Below are 22,086 nucleotides of genomic sequence, written 5' to 3' on the forward strand. Positions count from 1 at the left end.
CGATCTTTTGACTCCTTGGTTCCTTCATGGGTCTCTGATAGTCACATCACACAAGTCATGACGGTCTTGAGAAACTGGCTTTGGAATCAGTTTTACTAATGAATCATGTTTAAATTCCAATCTTGATTTTTTAAAAAAAGATTTATTTACTAATTTTATGTATATGAGTATACTGTTGCTGTCTTCAGACACACCGGAAGAGTTGCAACAGATCCCATTACAGATGGTTGTGAGCTACCATGTGGTTGCTGGGAATTGAACTGAGTATCACTGGAAGAACAGTCAGTGCTTTTATCCACTGAGCCATCTCTCTAGTCTTGTCCCCCAATTTTGATTTTTTTTTAAAGCTCACTATTTTAATACTGAGGACATTTTGTATGCAGTGCTGAGACACAGAATTTGTAGAAATTATTAGCATAAAAATAAAATTGACAGTTGCTAAAATAACTATGGTGAAATATAGAGCCATAAAAATTATATGAAAGGGTTGTATGTGTGCATGTGTTCACGGGTATGTGTGTGAAAGAATAGAAAATACAGCCTAACTCCAGCCTTCTAAGGAGCCCCAAACGCTTCATATTCCAGAGCCCGCTCTTTGTGCTCTTTGTTAGAAACTAGGTAAAAGGTCACATTCCAGAGTCCACCCTTTAAGAATTAGGCAAAAAGGCCTTGAATAGGTGATCCTGGCCCCACAAGGTTACTGGAAATGAGCTAAGCTTATCTTGCTTCTGTAAGCTGCTTACGCCATTACCTATCCAGGAGTTCACGCAGCTACAGACTCCAAGAAAATAGGAAACTAATTGGTCCACTGAGCGCGAGCTCTGATAATTTAAACTGATTGGCCTAAAAACTATGGAGTGGTACAAATCGATTGGTTCACATTTCACGGGCACTCCATGCTAAGGAATGATTGGTTAGTGATTCACAGGCTTTGTTGTAAACTTATAAAAGCTGTCCCAATTCTGCACTTGGGGTCCACAGTCCTCTAGCCCTGTGCGGTGTATGGCTGTGGAACCCAGAATTCTGGAATAAAGAAATCCTCATGTTATTGCATCGAGACCATTTCTCGTGAGTGATTTGGGTGTTGTCTTCTGAGGCGTGGGGTGCTGGGGCACCCTCAGTTTTTGGGGGGTCTTATATGTGCATGCATGTGTGCATGTGCATGTGTGAATGCATGCATGCATGTGTGTGTGTGGTGTATGCCCATGCATGCATGTTGTTGAAATTTAGACCTCTAGGATATCAACTGGGTTTTGTAGAAATTTCAAGTAGCTTAAACTTGATAAAAATATTGACAGAGACAAGCCCCACGCTTAGGCGCGGCTGAGTTCGCTCCTACTTTGTCTTTGTGTTCCTATTTTTCCCACTTTCAAATTTCCTAAGGGAAATTTCCCCCATGAAAATGTCAATAAAATAAAATCAGTGAGAAAAGGTCTATCTGTATTCCACAAGGAATTGATGAAAGACTCCATCAGCTTCATGACTAAACCCAAGTCAACATTGTGGAAAGTAGCCTGCCATTTTTCTTATACAAAGATGGACACAGAGCTTTTAAGCATCATGGCGTTGACTACAACGCAGTGGAATTCATTTTGGGAGGTGAGGAGATGAGAGGCAGGTAGGAATCATGCTTTCCTGAGGTGGGGTTAAACTGATCAGCTGTGTTGACAATAACAGGTCTTCATTCTTGCTCCAATGGGCGATCTAGCTACCGGGACTGTAGAGCCTTGCTGGTGTGCCATAGGGCCACCTAGGGTGGAGCGCTCAGACCAAGGTGAAGCCCATTGTTCTTCAAGGGCCTGCAGTCTCCTGGGAAACACTAGCCACCTGCAGAGCAACTGAGCTGGTTCTGGGGAGAAGCTTCCAGCCTTTGGGGGAAGGGTTTCCCCCTGCCTATATATTTTGAGTCCCCCATTAAACTTTGAGACCTTGAATATCAGGTGTTGTCTTAGTAGACAGTCTCCGTCTCTTTTTGCCGCCTTCTCATACACCCCAGCTTCCCTTCCAGGTAACCTGTTTGATGTAACTGTGGGCAGTTACACAGGACATTAAAGACATAAATGTACTGTCTCTCCATTTTTAGCTTGGAGAAATCTTCAGAGAGAATCAAGGATCAGGGAGAAACCCAGAAACTCAGAAAAGTTTTCAACCAAGACTGTCTGATATTGGTCCCTTGGACTGGGACTAGGGAGGAGTCATCTCAAAGCTTTCCAGTATCTGCAGTTCACACAAGACCATTTGAGAAAATAATGCCAAACAGGTTTTCCTGCTTGATATTTGTTGTTCTTTTGAGATAGGCTTTTACGCTGTGGCCCAGGCTGTCCTGGCATTCAGTATGTAGCCCAAGCTAGCTTTGAACTCACAGCAATGTTCCCACCTTAAGTCTTTTAACTGATGGGCTTATAGGCCTGAAGCACTACACTCAGATTCCTGCTTGAATACTTAATGTTTCTAATTTTGGCAGCATATGGAGCTGTGAGTGTTTGTGTAGGAGATGGTTTTCAGTTACACAGTATGGCAAGACTATAGTAGGGACTACAAGGGAAGGACTGGCTGAGGTACAGACATCTTGAGGTAGTGGACTGAAGTATATCAAATAGAACAGTAGTGCTTCTCAACTGGGGCAATTTTATTCTATAAAATTTATCTCCTGATATTTTTAGGAGAAATTTGGCAATGTCTGAGCACTTAAAAAAATGTATCTGGTACCTATAGGGTAAAGCATCCCATAATGTACAGGATGGCATTTACCAAATCATTTTCCAACTGCAAATGTCACTAGTGCCAATGTTGAAAATTATGTGATAGAAGTGTTGGGAACAGAAGGTTACAGGGCTCAGTTTATGTTTCGATAACTTGGTGTTGATATGGCTATGTGGCATATGTTGGGTAAACCATGGCTGACACTGGACATGGAGGAAGAGGGCTGTGACTCAGCACAAAATGTCTGACACTGAATGTTCGGGCAACCCCAAGTATACAGTGATGTAATCTGTAGACAGATGTAATCTGTCAACAGTATTAAAATTCTTATGGCAATCTGGTTTAGGATAGCCTAAAAAATAGCTTATTTTTGACACTTTTGTATGATTCTATAGAAATGTGGGTTTGAGGTCAGGTGCCTGGACCCCCATAGCCTCTGCCAGCCTGCTTATGTATGTATATTTGTAGGCCTGTAGTATAGTAGAGACACAAAGTTGTTAGTAGCAAGTTTAGCATTGTGATCAGGATAAAAAAGTAGGAAAAGAATAAAGAATCCCATGAAACAATATAATCCTATGTGATAAATACATATGCATACATACATGCATACATACATGTACATACACATGTGTATCACACTGTGGCCTAGGAATCAGTTTTATAATCTCATCTATCTATCTATCTATCTATCTATCTATCTATCTATCTATCTATCTATCTATCTGTCTGTCTATCTATCATCTATCTATTTACTATTTAGTATCTATCTATCTATCTATCTATTTATCTATCTATCTCTTTCAATCAATCAATCAATCAATCAATATCTACCTCTATCATCTGCCTATCTCTCTCTCTATCTACCTCTCTATCTCTCATATCTCTCTCTCTATCTCTCTATCTATGCATCTATCTATCTATCTATCTATCTATCTATCTATCTATCTATCTATCTATCATCTGCTATAAATCCAGGTGGGACTGCTGAATTCACAGACCCAAGTGAGGGGACAGGGACTTTAACACCTATCAATGCCGACAGGAACACAGCCAGTAGACGTCAAAACAAAACTGATGCTGATAAGTGTGGTCCAGGTAAGAAGAGGGTACTACGGGCAATGAGGGGACTGGACTCAGTAGCACCACCAGCTATGGTTCCGGTAGACCCGTCCTGGTAGTGTTTGGGATCCCAGGACCTTTGTGTTATGCCAGGAGGTTGACTCTCTAGATGGTAAGTGAAGGATGTGGCTCAGTTGTCCTACCTGCTCCAAGATGGCAGATCTGTTCATCACTGATGTGAGACCTTTCAAAACCTGGGGAGATGCTATAAAAATGTGGAGATGAAAAGAAACCAAGTTCATAAAATCCACACTGGTGTGGTTTAGCAATCAGGTTTATAATCATTGGAATATTTTACATATATTTTTATTTTAAAGTGTTTGAAAGAAATTCAATACAGTGGATAATCTCGTTAAAATTTGAAATGTGCAATTAGGTCTAGCCTAATGACTTTTAAAGGTAGAGTTGGCTTTAATACTGTCAACAGTATTAAAATTCTTATGGCAATCTGGTTTAGTATAGCCTGTAAATTTGATTTGCTGTAAGAATTGCTTGTGACATAGTTAGATTTTGCTATTTTGGTTTGTAAATCTATCTGGTTTTTGAGGCCACTGAGAGAAACAGATGTGTATATCAAATGCTGGAGAGAGTTCAATAACTCAATTTATAAATTAATCATTTAAACTTATAAGTTAATTAGTCATATTCAAATAAAAAGGTGATCATACATATTTATATAAAGACATTAGATTTATCATGAGATATTTTTTCCAGTCTTTTTAAGACAGGGTCTCACATACCTGAAGTGGCTTTGAACTTACTGTGTAGCCAAGGTAACTTACCGTTACCTTGAGGTCCTGATCCTCCGGCCTCCACTTTCCAAGTGCTGAGACCACAGGTGAATATCACATTGTTTCCCTGTTTTTCATAACAGTATGTCCAAATTGACCTCAGAAACAGGTGACAATGGTTTTTAATATATCTAATTAAAACCTCATTTTCTAGCCATAGATTTCTTAGTGAACAAATAACCACAGACATGCAAAAGCTCAAATGAGATCAGCAAACAATCAACAGGTAAAAGATACAAGCAACAGTAACCCTGTTGCCCCACGCCAGCTTCTGGTTCCTTCCATGAAAGTCCCACCACTGAGTGTTTATTTCATGAGATGCTGAGTGTGGAGACTTAATGCAGTAGAGATCAGCCCACCCCTGCACCCACAGGAAAAAAAAACACACACTCTTTTTGGAGTCAACTGTTTTATTATTATTACATTTACACTGAGGAGACTTAGTTACATAAAGTGTATTCAGTAAGTTACCAGTAGCACAAGCACAAGGATGCAGACAGTAAAACATGGAAGAAAACCCTTTATCAGAATGAGACCACGTGACCCAAGCACATCACTCCAAACAGCCTATGTACAGGTGCCATCCAAATTCCAGTTATGCATAGACAGAGTCACAGAGTAAATGACACGGAGTCGCTGTACGTCTAGCCAGCCAGAGAAAACTGCTCGCAACAAACACAAAATGACAAAGATGACTTTAAAGTGCATCCCCTGGAGTCTGGAGGGGTGGAGACAGGGGCTAAGATGCTTCTTTAGAATGCAGGCAAACCAAGGCCGTGTGAGACCCAGACCGCTCCTAAAAAGATCCTTCACAAAAATGGCATTCTGATATGTTTGGATCTTTCCAAAATGTATTCATTTAAAAATTCTAAAAATTGTTTTATTCTTTTGATTGGCATAGTTGCAGTACATATTTATGGGGTGCAATATCATGACTAAATCTGGGTCATAGGTTCTACCGTAGTGTATGGAAAAGGCTTTGTTGGCAGTAATTGATTGTTTGTCCCCAAACAGAAGATCTTGAGCACATTTTAATTTTTTTTTTAACATAACCCATTTAAAAGGCAGGTTATACCTTGCAGGGTATATCTCTATCTTAGGATCAACATTAATAATATTTCTGTTTTAAAAATATATAACTTATCTTTTGTTCTAGCAGTGGCTTCATCAAAACAAGAGGATAGTGTTTGCTACTCTTACTTTTTTTTTTTTTTTTTTTTGAGACAGGGTCTCATGTAGCCAAAGCTGACCAGGAGCTTCCAATCCTCCTGCTTCTACCTCTTCACTTCTCTGATTGCAGGTGTGCTAATGTGCCTGGCTTGCAAGTCACATTTTTTTCCATGTACCTCTCTGAGTCTACATTGTGAAGATGGAAGCTGTTGCTATGAAGACTTGAAAGAACAAGGTTAGACCAAAGTGGACTCTCCTGAATTCAACCAAAGCTCTCTCTCTTCTTGATGGACAGTCTGACTCTTTGAGAACCTTGGGGCTCCACACAGCCTGGGATAGAGGAATGTCACCGACTCTGCATTCAGATATTTTTCTTTAGGGTACGTTGTCTGTTCAAGTCTGAGATTATCGATGGGGTTGTTCTATTTAATGCTGGGGCGTACGTCAGGACTTAGCCATCCTGCTGTGGTGGATTGTTCTAGGCTCTTATGTGCCTCCTAGTCATCACCTCAGCTTTCACTCTGATTATGTCACAAAGTGAAATATTAAGGGTTTTAGTCTTGAGAACTTCTGTCCATATCTATACGTGAACAACTCACCACCCCCGACCACAAACTGTGTTTTGACAGAAAAGGAAATTAATGACCCAGCACACCATTAAGTCTATTGTTTTTGCTGGTCTTCCCAGGGATGTATACAAATATAGGCGTAAGATATTACTGATAGGCTATATATCTGCTTGCCATTTTTATAAGGGAACTTCTTAGACACACCATATATTTATATAGAAACACAAGCACATCCTAATTTTTTTCAGGCATGTTTGCTAATCACCCATTTCAATCTCCACATGGATAAATCTTGCTTAACATAGCAAATGGATTCCTGAAAAATAATCTAGGACTTTTTTTTTTTAAAGGAAATATTTTCAGTGCAATAGTGGAACTTGCTATTTAAAGAAACCATGCAACGAGCTGCTTTGGAAATGAAAAATTCTTCCACAAAATGAATAATTTCTTTGATTTTCAAAGTTTGATTAAAATACACACCTAAAATTTTTTAGTCGATTAGGATTGTCTAGAACAGTAGTTTAAGTAATAAAAACAGAACAGATAAACTTCATTTTACAACGAACAACACACAGAATGACCCGTGGACTGTTTATTGACTATATCCAGAAGCCCTGAATATATGCATTATTGGTATTTTATGGCTTTAATTAAGACAATCGTCTCTTATGAAATACTATAAAGTGCAATATTAAAAAAATTAAAAAACCCAAGAGGCATCCTTTGTCCTTCAGTTTTATCCTGATGGTAAGAATTGGAGAGTCATTGAGTTAACTGGCAAGGAATTTTCTGCCCTTAATTCACACATGCAATTTCATTTTGGAAATGATATTTCACTTTTCTCATTTGTGTGTATGTAACATGATTGAAGAAAATTGGTATCTCTTTTGGCTAGCTGAGTGTTTTAGAGACCTGTCAGTGTGCAAGATCTTCATTATTTATATATTATGAAGAAATTGCAGCCGAAGAGAAAATTCCCATCCTTTGGTGACCAGTTTCCCAGGTCAGGAAGTGACCTTACTGTTTCTACAAACCTACTGCATGAGGAACTAAATGCACAGTGGGACTCATAACAAGAGGAGCTCTGACCCTTTCTCTGACCTCCCATTTGAAACGACTTCCTCCCCGGATCAACATAGGCAAGCACAAACCCAGAGCCTTGGGATGATTTAATGTGGCTCCTTTCCTGCTTCCCTTGTGACTCTATGGAATGAAGATGCAAGATACAAAAGGACCTGCAACCTCCCCCTCACCAGCCCTCTACAATAACGCTATGCCCAGTGTTTATCTTGACACCAAACAACCAACTCCTATTGGTACTGTATTCAAGTCTGCTGGTCCTTGGAAGGTATTTGCACTATTGCGCATGTCTGTAGTAACAGATCCTGCCTGACTCCTCTAGGGATTAGTCAAGCACAGGAAAGTGCTGTTGAGGGTAAAGGTCTAGAACTTTTGAATATGTACACTGAGGAGGAGCAGTGACAACAGCAGGAAGAAAAGGAAGAGGAGAGAAAGGAGGAGGAAAGAAAGGAGAAGGAAGAAGAAAACACTTAAACAAGTGAACAAAAATTCAAGGATGCTTCTGATGAAAATAGATACAGGGTCCTACAATGGCAACTTTCAACCTTGTCATGGATAAAGATCAAAAAGTGTTCAAAAGCAACTGACCTCTGCCACAAAGGGAACACAAAAAACCAAACCAAACAAATAGTGAAAGGGTGAAGTCGTCAGCTGTAGGGTCTTAGGGTGAAGCTGGATGGGGACTCTTCTGTCAGTGTTAAACACTGACCTTAGTTACACTAGGAACTCTTTGCTGAGATCCCATGATGACTTACTACCAGTGGTCCTTTGTACTATAGTAACCAGCAGACAGATTCTCCCCAGTGGAATCAGTCTCTGGTGGGAGCCCATGCATGTCCACGGCATTCCTTCATCCTTAGTATTTATTGATTTACCAGTCCAGCCCATCAGTCTTTTAGGAACAGTGCTTTGGCTTAGGCACCATGCTTCTCCATTCAGTCTTTCACTGTTCAATAATTTGAGCCCAGGTGGCTAAACTTTCAGGACTAGTTGGTCTCTCAGAGCCTGGCTGGGTCATGCATTTGTTTGTCCTTTGCGTGGCCCTCTCTCCCACCCTTTCTTAAGAAAAGACTCACAAACAAGATTAAAGACTTTGGTGCCATTTAGGTAGTCTAAAGTGAGGTTGATTGTCTATGTGTGAGAAAGGCATGTGGATGCATGCTGTCTGGGCGGTCTATGTGGGAAGCAAGCTACTTCTAGATGTAGCAAGTGTGAGTCCATCTGTGAATGCACAGAAGCCTATGTCCTCCTTTCTGTGATGCCATAGCTTCTGTGGACCCAAAGTAGCCAGTGACATGAGAGAATAGCTCGAGGGTGCAATAATATGTATTGGATCTGAGCTGGCTGTATTTCCTTTATTGCTTTTCTTAGCTATATATTTCAAGGAATATGAAGCTGTGAGATTTAAAAAGGACCACAAAGATCCAAAGGCAGTAAACTGAACTCAGACAGACACTGGGGCAAGGCACAGGTACCTTTCTTTCCTGAGTCCTTCTCGACATGTGCTTTTCAAATAAATGTAGGATGTGTATAGACTCTAGTAATTGTTTTAAAATGTCTGCTATTCATAACCACTTTAAACATCATAGATATATTTGGTTGCTTTCTTAGGAACCCTATTACAAACAAATCATTTTCTCTCCCCCCTCCCCACATTGAGTGTTATATTTTTCTACCAACTCTCTCTTAATGGGAAGACCTTGTCTGCTAATTGAAAAGAATGTTGTGAGAGGCATGGGGATGGAAGATGACAGCTTAAAAATATTAGACCAGGTGAGTATACAAGTGGGCGTTAGTTTCTATAGCACACTTTTTCTGGAACAGACCTGCTGTCTGTAACATGCTACTTGTTGGAGTCCCAATCTTTTTGGGTGCAAGGAAGAATAGAATTTGTGTGTGTGCCTGCACACTCAAGTGTGTGTGTGTGTGCGTACATGTGTGTGTGTGTGTATGTGTGTGTGTGTGTGTGTGTTTGTATGAAAGCCCACTGAAATTCTCTGAAATGCTTCATTCACACAGGCATCAAACCCTATCAAATGCTTCAGTGCAATTCTCTCAGTCAAATTCCATCTTTCCCTCTGACTGACCAGTAGCTCTAATAGTTGTCTCTTCTGTGATCAACTTTCTGTTAAGGTGGTCTGGGTGTGGATAACCTTCTTTTACAGACCCCATCTTACTTTATCTCAAGTCACAGAGGCATTTAAAAGATGTGGGAGGAGGTGGTGTAGGGGAGTAGGCCACCTCTCTCTGGCTAGGAGCAGATGTATGCTAATGTTACCAAAAATCTAATCACGGAGGCAGCTTTGTTTTTCTGAAAGGCCCTCAAACTACCTGACTCCTGTCTTCCCTATAAAATAATTTCTAATGGCCCCTGTCAGAGGCCTTGCAAAGCATTTTCCTTGAATATGAGATGGTCCTTGTCTCTTTTCACGGCATGGAAGTGAGGCCTCAGACATTCTGCATCATCTGCTGAGCTGATGAATAACCCCAGATATGATGAATAACGCCTCTGCCATGCTGACTCTGTCTGGCATGCTTAGGTGCTGGGAAGTTGAATAACACCATTAATCTCATGCTTCATCCCATCAGAGACTGGCCGGGTCCAGAGGGCAGGTAGATGTGTCATGGACACTCCCAATGCAAATCTAGGGGTTTCTATTTTAGGTTCCTCAGTCTGAACCTCATTTCTCTCCTGTTCCAGGGTTGCCTAAGGCTATAGCAGAGGTGAGCACGCAAGCAAGACTGGCTTGGTTTTCTCTGAGCAAATGGACCCATTTGTGTACAATTCCTTTATTTTAGGATGAGCAGGATGAGCAGTAAAAATTTGGCTTGAATTTTTGATATTGTTTGATACCCTGCTCTGATGAAGCAAAGAGTCAGCAGTCTAAAAAATTTTCCCCATTTCTCTTGTTGCATATTTTTGCTTCTCTGAAAGCAACAGGGACACAGCTGGCTATTTCCTACATTCTGTGTGTTGGAGTGTTTGAATGGTATGCGAACGTTTGTGTGTATATGTGCACAGAATTAAAAAAAGAAACCTTTTTTTTTTTCAAAAATGTTCACTATGGTCAGTGTGCATGCGTTTCCTCTTCCTCGACTGTCAAATTTGATGCTCTTTGCTTTGGGATTCCAAATGTGATTGGGCCAATAGGGTGATGATTTTCATTGGTATTGTTTGTCAGCAGACCTAGTACACTTGCACACACCGACAAGCAAGAAAGAACTTGGAGATGATCTGAATCTATTCTGTAGGAAGCAGTTTTACAACAATGTGAATGATTCCAGGACAACATATGGCCATGTAGTTACACACTCCCCAGCCAAGGCAGCAAGAGCCAGCAGTGGATGGTGCCTGCACCTCTCAGGGAGGGGAAACACCATGGAAGTGGGGACTGGCTTTGGGAATGTTGTCTGCTCAAAGCAACTAATGTTAAAGACCACAACCCTCCCAGCTCTTAGGCTCCTGGAGTGCTTCTTGGCTTCTTGGTGAGGAAGGGATAGTAATCGCAGGAGCAGACATTCTATGACCTTTCTTTCTTTAGAGTCTATTTGTAATTGTTTTTTGTTTAAAAAATATATGCATTTTAAGCAACAAACCAACCGGAAATCAGAATTTATCCAACAATCATCATACTCTCATCCAAGTGGCCGGGACGAGAGTCTGAGATTCTAAAGCTGAAATTCCTTCGTCTATCTCTGTAAGGAAGCGACCCAAATGCTTGCCCCATACAAAGTCCAACCCTTGATAAATGGGGCATGGATTTCTCTTTCACCATTGAAACCCTAACTCTGCATTCTTGGAGAGACTTGAAAGCCAGTTTCTAATGCGGCAGGCCTTTTTACTTCTTGTGTCCCCAGGGGGCCTCCACTTTGAAGTGCCTTTAGCTTATGAGTGGAGGGAGGTGATAGGCTGGCCTCTGCCTGCTGCTGCCACACTCAGTAAATAGAGCATCTGTGGATGGAATGGTCAAGTTGAGCAGGGGTATTGGGTTACCCAACCTTTTCTTATTCATCTTTGAGTTCTGCATCCTGCCTCCCTGTGTTAAGTGGGGGTGTTCACAACCATCAGAAAAGACATAATGCCAGACCAGGACGTGAATATGTGGTGGTGACATTCTCCATATATGATGTGTGCTGATTTACATGCAGGTGGCCACCATCTATTCTCTTTTTCAGTTGATTTTAAGGAGAAAGCATGGTTTAGGGAAATGAAAAACTCTGTATACCTTTTCAATTTAATTTGCTGCCAATCAGTCCTATTTGCTACTGAAATAAACCTGAGAAGTCATACGAGATGTCAGACAGAGCTTGGGGACACTCAGTGAATGAGATGACCCCACGTGAAGTTGAGCAAGAGATCAGAGTGACTGCTTCAAAGTAATGTAAAGGAACGATGGAACACGTACCATTCCCACGCTGCTTGGAATGCTAGAGCTCCAGATGGGGTTAGGATGGGAGGCCGGATACAGATGCTCCATGGGTCTACATACCAAATCCAAGACACAGGACTTGGAAACTGTTCTGGGGCGGGGGTGGGGCACACACCTAATGGCTAAATGCCTCTGCAAACAAACCTGAACAGCCTCAACCAAACACTGTCTGTCTGTCTTTAGTTCTGATCCACTGGGAATGATCTTTAGACACTGCAGCCCTTTGTGACCACCCTGGGAAATGCTCTAAGGAGCTATGCCCTATGTTCCCGTCGGGTGGCAACCCCCACTAAGCACCTCTGCTGGATGGTGATTTTCAGCACACATCGCAGCACTCTTGGCAGGACTTTGGACTGTGTGGGAGCCCTTGGCATTAAAGCATGTCGAATGACAGTCACGGCTAAGAATGCTCTTGTTCATTTGATGACAATGGGCCATGCACTGAAACATGATGGGTTCAGTTTATATAATTTTTGCTGTCCTAGAAAAGCACTAATTTGGTTTTTCATTCATATCATCTACTTGCATGCTGCGGCATTACAAGAAAACAAAACAGACCGAAACAGCCTAACCCTCAGCAGATCCCCCTTCGTTGTCACCCAGTCTGAGTTTCACCTCTGTCTTATGGAATCACGAGGGTCTCAGAGCACCCCAGTGGGGATGAGTAGGGTGAGTCTTTTTGGCTTGTGAGAGTATTTTAGAGGTTCTAACTGGGCTCCTATAGACTCCCTCTATTAAGCTCTCCTGCAAAGAATCTCACTAAACTTAGTACATCCAAGGCAGGCTAGGGATCACAGCAAAGAACACTTTGCCTATTGATTCTGTTAATTCAGCTTTTGCACTTGAGGGGCAAAGCACAAACTGAAGGTTGAAGGTTGATGCCCCTCTTCAAATAGGTACTATAAATATACTAGAGCTATCCCTGAAAAGATGCATTTGCACTTAAATATATGACTTTTATATATATATAATTTTTCTTTATGCTTGTGTACAGTTATGTATTAATCTATAGGTATAGGAGGAGAGGTATTGTACAGAAACAGGCAAGATTTGTATGCTCATGTGTATATATTTATAATATTTATATTTATATGTATGTATAGCCTCTGTCCTCTTTTGCGTCATCATAATGAACGTACCTCCGACCAGCAAGGAGTACCTGTCAGTGGTGATGGAGAGACGGTCCTCTTTGTCTCTTACACGGAGTCATTTCATCAGGCAAGGGTGAGGTGCCTGTGAAGTGAAGGGCCCCGTGGGAATCCATCCTTCCTCCAACCTTCCAAGGAGGGACACTTGCCTCCCAGGGCTGTGCACAAGCTGCCCCTTCTCAAGACTGCAAGGAACCTGGAGCCCAGAGCCGGGAGGGACCATCCATGCTGTTGGTTTAAGATATGGCTTTTCCACTAGATGGAGACAGGGCACTCGAGAACTTTGTCTTCCAGGAGGACGCTGACCACCAGGAACACGAAGTAGAGGCCAAACATGATGAAGCCGAGGATTTTGTTCATCCGCCATTTGCAGAGGGCGATGGAGAGAATGACAAAAAGCAGCATGATGAAGAGGAGGACGATGGCACAGAAGAGGCCATTGCTGCTGACAGTCACTGGCTTGAATCTGTGGATGATGGTGTAGAGGAGCCAGGGCAGTGGGAGCCTGAGAGGAAGAGAAGCAGACAGGAGGAGAGGGACAGGGAGCCGTCAGGTGCGGTGAAGGAGCCCTAGAGGACGCCTGTCTACGGCTCGAGGAGGATGACACCCTAGGGTCTCTAGGACAAACGATTGGCTCAGGAAATTACGTAGAGAAGTCGGGAGACCCTTAGACTCTTGACTAACTTCTGACTCATTTATTCTCTAGTGAACAAGATAAAGGTGTGACTGCTGCAGTGACCTCTGAATTTGATTCAAATTAGTTTTCGTATTCTTTCTAGAGGAGATTCCAATGCGCTCTCAGCCCTAAAAGGTGAACCAAGATTTGCATGGGGTGAGGGGAGAACAGGACATTAGAAAAAGGGAACAGGCATGAGTGGTAAAAATGGAGAAGGGAGCCTCTAATTTTTAGAATAGAGACAGAGTAACAAGGACTTCTTTGAGAACCTAAAATGCAGCAAGGTTGCATGGTGGTGACGGGGACCAAGGCACAATCTCCAGTCTGAAGTTTATTCTGGGAATAAACTATTTACTAAATTTAGTAAAGTTTATTTACTAAAAAGGGTCTTGGGTTGGTCACAGTGGCACACGCCTTTAATACCAGAATTCAGGAGGCAGAGGCAGGCTTGTAGGTTTTGAAGCCAGCCTGGTCTACAGAGTGAGTTCCAGGACTGTTAGTACTACATAGTGAGACTATGTAGTAAAAAAGCCCAACCAACCAACCAACCAACCAACCCACCCACCCACCAACCAACCAACCCACCAACCAACCAACCAACCAACCAACCCACCAACCAACCAACCAACCAACTAACCCGCCAACCCACCCACCTACCAACCAACCAACCAACCAACCAACCAACCCACCCACCCACCAACCAACCAACCAACCAACCCACCCACCCACCCACCAACCAACCAACCAACCAACCAACCAACCAACTAACCCGCCAACCCACCCACCTACCAACCAAGCAACCAACCAACCCACCAACCAACCAACCAACCAACCAACCAACCAACCCACCCACCCACCAACCAATCCACCCACCAACCAACCAACCAACCAACCAACCAACCAATGGGTCTTATATTTATAATTAATTTTTAAAACTTTATTATAGATTTTCCTATAGCTTTCTTGCTTTGAACTGACTTTTGAACTCTGACAACAACCATTGCTTCCTAATCAGAGTGCTGATTTTGACAATCACAAGGAAGAACAGTTGTTGGGAACACACAGGAGCTAGTTAACTGAGCCTGAAGGATAAAGAAACATGGCTGGAAATATCTGGTTCCAGTGGTGTACCACCATCTGGAGGCAGCTCCATGGCATGCAGCCAGTTCCCAGCTGAGCGTGGCCAGGAGGGTGCAGGTGTGGCCTCGTGTCTGGGATTTTGGGGAGGCCCACAAAGTTTGAACCACAAAGATTTCTAATGGAAAAGCAAATAGGACATAAGCATGCTTTTCTTTTCTCTTCTCTTCTTTTCTTTTCTCTTCTTTTCTTTTCTCCTTCCTTCCTTCCTTCCTTCCATCCATCCTTCCTTTTTTTTTTTTTTTTTTTTTTTTTTTTTTAGCTAATAGGATTTGAGCGGCCACATTATGTATGCATTTTCCGAATTCCTAGGCCTAGCACTTGTAGACACATAGGGGTGCTAGACTGACTTAGGCAAAGCTTAAGTGTTTGACACCATGACTTGTGATGTTAAAACAGAACTTTGCTCACTAAAGACTGCGAGGGAGATGCTTACTTCAGTGCATTATGCTGGGCTGGGGAAACCACGACACTTGACTCCCTTTAAATTTTGCACTATAGCTGTATCTTGACCATGCTCTAAAAGCCAGCTGTTAAAGGTTTGGTCTCCAGCCTGAGCTGGGGCTCTTAGAAGGGGATGAAGTCTTTAGGAGGTAGAGTGGAAGGAACTCTGGGTCACTGGAGTCACGATCATGAATGGGACTTTGGGACCCTGGCCCCTTTCTGTCGTTTTCTTTGCTACCTGCCCATCACCAGGCACACAGGCCTTCTCTCACATGTTCCCACTGTGACACACAGTTACCCAAAGGCCAGTGTGATAGGGACAAGAGGCTACAGGTTGACGCCTCTGAAGCCATGAGTGAAAATAAATATCTTCTCCTTTAAAGTGATAGAGAGTATTTGTCATGGGGCAGGAAGCCAACCAGCCCATTGCCACACTTACACACATGCACAACTGAATTTGGGAAAGTTAAAGCAGGTAGCACTTCTGACAGTTTGTAAAACTCTTTGGGGAGCTGATCTGTCAGCTCTGTTGTCAGTGAAGCAACGTAAGGAGAAAATGGGCTACAAGTGGGACTTGATGCAGAAAAATGATCATTTCCGCCTTATTTGAATAAAGAGTTGGGGATCTTTTTATAATTTCTAGCAGCAAAGAACTAGTTAGATCATGAATAAGCCAGTGTAATGTTACGGGGCTATTTAAAACCATAGTTAGCGATCCCGGTTACAGAACAGCTGGAAGAATGTTTGCCTAGCATGCAAGATGCCCTAGCTTCATCTCCTTTGCCTAAGACAGAAATGGTGCTGTAAACCCAGCACGTGGGATGTCAAGCCAGAAGAATCAGGAGTTCAAGATCATTCTCTTCGACATAGGCCGCCTGACTGCCTGAGACCGTGACTCATCAAACCAAACCAAAGCAAAGCGAACCATAAACTCTGCAAGTTGTGCAGAAAAATACTCACGATGTAATTTTAATTTAATCTTTCCTTTTTCCTTTTTATTTTCACTTTTGAGACAGGGTCTCTTGTGGCCCAGGCTGGCTTTGAACTTGCTACTTGGCTGACTCCTGATCCTCCTCCTTCCACCCCTCACATGATATATATTTATTGAAGTGCTAGGATTAAAAGTAGAGCCTTGTATATAATTTTAATTAAAAAATGAAGGGCACACATCAAACCAGCAAGGCAATTTCAATCATGTAGGATGTACATATTTTGAGTGGGTGTCAGGTCATCATTAATTTCTGTCTGTATCTTCTAAAACCCTCATCTACTACTTATGTGTGCAAAAGGAAATGCAGGCAGAGAAACTTTACACTCACTCTACTGTTAACGACACACTTGGTGGGACAATAATAAAAACATAAAATTGAACAAATTTTGAGAAAGTTTTTTTTTTAAGAAAATAAAAATACAAACTATATCTTACCCATTAAAATATTAAAAAATATTTTGTCTGTTAATGCTGCTTTAAGGGGATTATTGTAATGAAACAATACCTATAATAGCATAAAGCAAAAAAAAAAAAAGATGATCTATTAAAAGACACTGGTTAGACTGTGCAAGAGGAGACACTCTTGAAGTCAGAATGTCAATTCCAAGGGCTATAAAAACACCAAGCAGAAGGTGCACATGGTCTGCCAGGTGACTAGGAGAAGCCACTTCCTGCCAGGCCTGTGTGGCTTTAAGTTGGAAAAGATAAGTGCCCTCCAAGAGAACAGAACTGGATATTCTCTAAAAAAATTATTAAATATTTGCAGGAGAAGATTAAAAAACAAAGGGCTTCTGGTAGCAGGACTAGGGAGATTCTGAGAAACTTTCCTTTCTTACTATTTATGTATGATAAGGCAACCACGAGCTTTAATTTGTCAGAGTATGTACCTTTGGAAAACACGACGAACATGTTTATCTGTGTACAATTCTTAGATTGTCGTAGGCTCTTTCTTTTTCACACGACAGATAGAACATTCTCCCTCCCCTCCCTCGCTGGGCCCACTGAGGTGAGCATAAGTCTGTGAGCAGCAGAGCTGACAGATATAGTTCATCCCAGAGCAACTCCTGTGCAAGCACCCATCTAACGGGCAAGCTGCAAAGGCACAAGGCCCTAGGAGAGGGCACCTTGGTCTTTGGCAGATGAATCAGACATTGCAAACTCACAGTTGGATTGAACTCTGAGATAGAGTACTTGCCCTCAGAGATCCTATTTTAATCCCATTTACCAGCTACACTAGCTCTGTGTCTTCTAGTTTCCATGCAAAAATGAGGTTGATCATACACAATCTATATGACAGTTGTGTGTTTTAAGTTGCTAACTCTAAGCACTATATGAACAGTGACAGACACATATATAATAGCTTAATTGAAAGGAAAAGGAACAACCTTCAAGATAGTCAGTGAGAAACTGGATGCATTTTAGTGAATTTCCCAACTTCAGGGTCAAGAGCCCTATTATCCTGAAAGCATAGAGACTCCGTGACTTAGGAGAGCTGACATTCAGGGCCATTTGCCAACTACTTTTGACAAGTTATATGAATGGGAGAGATAACAGAGTCCCTGCCACTACAGATCATTGCTACCAAGAATAACTCCAGTTTGTTCAGTTCGGAGAAAACGTCTTATCTTCTGCCTTTCACAAAACCTAGGCTGCCGTTAATTTTCAGGAAAGGAGGATGTCAATGTTGGGCCTGGGTATGTCCCAAGCTGCCTTTGATTCCAATCTTACCTGGTCAGGTTAGTAATTAGAGAGTGGAAAAAAATACCATGAAACTACCAGAGGCACCCCAGTCCTACCTGGACAGTACATATTCATACTGAGTGCTGAGGGTACTTATGTAAATGAAGTCTTATTTTCTAGACCATTCTGTATGTAAGGATTTGTTTTTGCTGGTCATAAAAAGCCAGATGGTTAAATGGAGCAGGGCTCCCAGGCTTAAGTTCAGTTGGCACTTGAGAAGTTTTGGGTTAGAGAGCCAGCTCATGTTTCTACAGCTTCTAGGAAGACAAAGACAGGTGGAGCTGGTGTGCATGCATACAGAACAGTTTACTCACCCCACAGTGATGTCAAAGATGTTGCTTCCAACAGAGCTGGACACAGCCATGTCTCCCAGGCCCTTTCGGGCCACTATGACACTGGTGATAAGATCAGGGATAGAGGTCCCAGCAGCCAAGATGGTCAGACCCATGATCTCTTCACTAATACCGATTGTCTCTCCAACCTGCATGTCACAGCAGGGACAGATGTGAGGATTGGAAGTCAGAGACCCCAGCGTTGCTATGTGACTCCTTTTTAATGAGCCCTGCCTCTGTTTTGGAATAAGTGCTGATACAATAAAAACAACAAGCCATAATCACTGATAAAGGTTTTTATACTGCTTTAACATGCACTCAGGAAGTCAGAGGTGTTCATATGAAGATTAAACAGACTATCTCAAATAATCAAGAGCTGTAGAGACTCTGAGTCCATCTACCATACTGTGTCTTCTCAGACAGTGTAAGGGAAGCTGCAAGATTCACATAAAGAACCAATGGATTTTGAACCTAAGGCCAGCACCTGACAATGGCATCAAGTCCTAGGGCCCTTTAATCTCCCATTGAGTGTTAAGATAGAGTCTCAACTTTTTCTTAATACCTCCCATTGTTTCCACCACTCTTTAACACGTATAACCTGGTTTGCTTCCACAGGGACCTCGGCTTGGAAATATGAATCTAAATCAGCAAAACAGCTATGTAGAACCAACATCAAGGAATCAGAGGGCCTCAGGCCCAAACTGACTTAAGGCAATTGATAACTGTTGTTTGTACAGTGTATTAACTCTTGCATTCCTAGCTATTAAGTAGGGATTATAATACCTTACAAGGAGGTTGTGGGTTAAATGACAGTTTGTAAATAGTGCATCATTATTGAAAAATGAGAAGGTGCAGTATTCTATTTCATCAAGGTGTTTATTTAAGACTTCTGAGCTGTGTTTGGAGAATTGGTCTAGCCTCAGCTAGACGCTCCACCCACCCACCCATCCATCCATCCATCCATCCATCCTGGGGATCAAACTCAGAGCATTGTGCATGCTAGGCAAGATGTCTATCATTAAACTATATGAGAGAGAGAGAGAGAGAGAGAGAGAGAGAGAGAGAGAGAGAGAGAGAGAGAGAGCTATGCTGAGGGGCTTGCTCAAGATGAAATAAAGACACCGAGATAGACAGAATCTTGACTTTCTTCAGCTGGGCCTTAGGTGAGAGCAAGACGCAGCAGCCAGGCTTGCCTTTCTCCACAGAGCCGTCTAACAACAGCTCTGCTGATTTGACTTCTGACCACAAAGATAAGCCTGGAGAATAAGAAAATCCTTTTCTGAAACACCCCTTGTCTGTACTACACTCAATATTGTATGGGTTTCAAAAGCCAAACACACGATTAACCCCTTGACAGCCAAGACTAGAGACAAACAAAGCAGATGGGTGGTGTGCGGCCTTACCTGGTGTGCCCACCACACCATCAGATAGGAGAAGACTGCGATCCAAGTGATGGAGCCAAAGAATGTGACAGGGAAGAACTTCCTGGAAGCCTGCGGGACAAGCAGAGCCGAGAGGGTCAGCGCTGCCCTTGGTGGCACCTTTTGGGCTGTGGTGGATCCATAGCCCAAAGCCAAAGCCATCTTTGCCATGATTTCTCCCACATTCCTGCCTCTTGGCAGGGTAACCAGCCAAAGGGTGCTACCCTCCCTAATCAAACTGGGAGAGGAAAAATTCATTCTAGGAAATTAAAATCAGTGGAAGCTGAATGGTTGCAGAACTCGGTAAGACATCTTTATCTCTCCCTTCCTCCTTCTCCTCTTCCTCCTCCTCCTCTTCCTCCTTTTCCTCCTCTTCCTCCTCCTCTCCCCACTTCTCTGAGATAAGGTTTCATACCCTAGGATAGCCTAGGACAGCCCACAATTTACTATGTATCTCTGGTTGGCTCCAGATCTGAATTTCCTGCCTTAGCCTTTAAAGTGCTGTGACATGTGCCGCGGTGTAAGGCCTGGAAGCCACTTGAGAGAATGTCAGTTCATACCTGTAGCTAGATGCCCAAATGCCCTCTGCCCCTGTCCTTTATACAGTCTGGATTCTCTATCATTTCTTCTGTTAAACTTCTTGTATCCTCCCTCTATCTCTCCTTCCCACTTTTTTTTTTTTAAGGCCAAAATCAGGCCATCAGAATCTGCTGCTGGCAAACCATGTGTCATAATAATCTACATTCCAAAACCCCTTGTGGGACTGATTATGTGGAACAGAAATGGGAAGGATTAGGAAGGTGGAAAATAATTCATCTTAGAGTTCCATGAATTATCAGGGGAGCCACTGTCACAGGTGGGTGGAGATAGCTAGTCTCTCAGACACTAACCTCACACATCAGCTGGAGTGGACAGAGGTGGAGATGCCCAATCCGAGCGATCTCTAAAGGGGATGGGCAGGTCAGGTACAGTCTTGGGAATGTGTTTCCTCCTGTGTGCTACTCTGACGTATATTACAAGTCCCATTCTTGCAACACTGGACTTTGTGTCACCTTGGGCTTATACACTGTGAGAGCACTCATAGTACCCTCAGAACACCAGTCGAAAACCAGCCACTCAGAAACCAACAGGATAGCCCAGTGGGTAAAGGTGCCCGCTGACAAGACAGACAACCCGTGTTCTCTCCTTAGGACCCATGTAGTGAAAGAAGAGAACCAACTCTTGCCAGTTGTTTCTGATCACATGGAGTAAGCAATGAACAGACAAATACATAATAAATGCAATATTTCTTATTTAACCCCATTCCCAGGAAATGGCGGTTTATGCTGAACTAGTTTCTGCTGATTGCCTTGGTGGAGAACGTGAGCTATACTTAGTTAGATAACAGAATGCTGTTGGAGAGCCTACCGCCCTTCTTCTTTTTTAAATTATCTAAAACTTTTTTTTATTATATTCAACACAAATATACCAAGCACAAAAATGGTGGACATGTTATTAAATGAATATAAATAGATAAAATCTTTTTGCTTGAAACTGAGGAAACCCAAAAAATCATCAGATCCTACTACAAAAGCCTATACTCAACACAATTGGAGAATCTGGAGGAAATGGACAATTTCCTAGACAGATACCAAATACCAAAATTAAATCAGGACCAAATAGATCATCTAAACAGTCCCATAACCCCTAAAGGGGTCATAGAAAGTCTTCCAACCAAAAAAAAGCACAGGACCAGATGGTTTCAGTGCAGAATTCTATCAGACCTTCAAAGAAGACCTAACACTAATACTCTTCAAACTATTCCACAAAATAGAAACAGAAGGAACCCTACCCAATTCCTTCTATGAAGCCACAATTACGCTGATACCAAAACCACACAAAGATTCAACAAAGAAAGAAAACTTCAGACCAATCTCCCTTATGAACATCGATGCAAAAATACTCAATAAAATTCTTGCCAACCGAATCCAAGAACACATCAAAATGATCATCCACCATGATCAAGTAGGCTTTATCCCAGGGATGCAGGGTTGGTTCAATATACGGAAATCCATCAATACAATCCACTACATAAACAAACTCAAAGAAAAAAACCACATGGTCATTTCATTGGATGCTGAAAAAGCATTTGACAAAATTCAGCATCCTTTCATGCTTAAAGTCTTGGAAAGAACAGGAATTCAAGGCCCATACCTAAACATCGTTAAAGCAATATACAGCAAACCGGTAGCCAACATCAAACTAAATGGAGAGAAACTTGAAGCAATCCCACTAAAATCAGGGACTAGACAAGGCTGCCCCCTTTCTCCTTATCTTTTCAATATTGTACTTGAGG

General features: G+C 42.2%; 1 protein-coding gene across 5 annotated transcripts in view; it reads right to left on the reverse strand.

Moving 5' to 3' along the window:
• Nucleotides 1-5,016: 5,016 nt before the first annotated feature.
• Nucleotides 5,017-22,086, reverse strand: part of Slc24a2 (solute carrier family 24 member 2) — a 254,322-nt gene continuing 237,252 nt past the window's right edge. For all 5 annotated transcript variants that reach the window (XM_052176727.1, XM_052176728.1, XM_052176726.1 and 2 more), the window contains 3 exons: nucleotides 19,734-19,823; nucleotides 18,313-18,479; nucleotides 5,017-13,515 (listed from right to left, as the gene is read on the reverse strand). In XM_052176727.1, the coding sequence (XP_052032687.1) occupies nucleotides 13,266-13,515; nucleotides 18,313-18,479; nucleotides 19,734-19,823 (507 nt within the window). In that variant the 3' untranslated portion in view covers nucleotides 5,017-13,265. The remainder of the gene's footprint in view (nucleotides 13,516-18,312; nucleotides 18,480-19,733; nucleotides 19,824-22,086) is intronic.

The sequence above is a fragment of the Apodemus sylvaticus genome, chromosome 3 (assembly GCF_947179515.1).
Source record: "Apodemus sylvaticus chromosome 3, mApoSyl1.1, whole genome shotgun sequence".
Lineage (NCBI taxonomy): Eukaryota > Metazoa > Chordata > Mammalia > Rodentia > Muridae > Apodemus > Apodemus sylvaticus.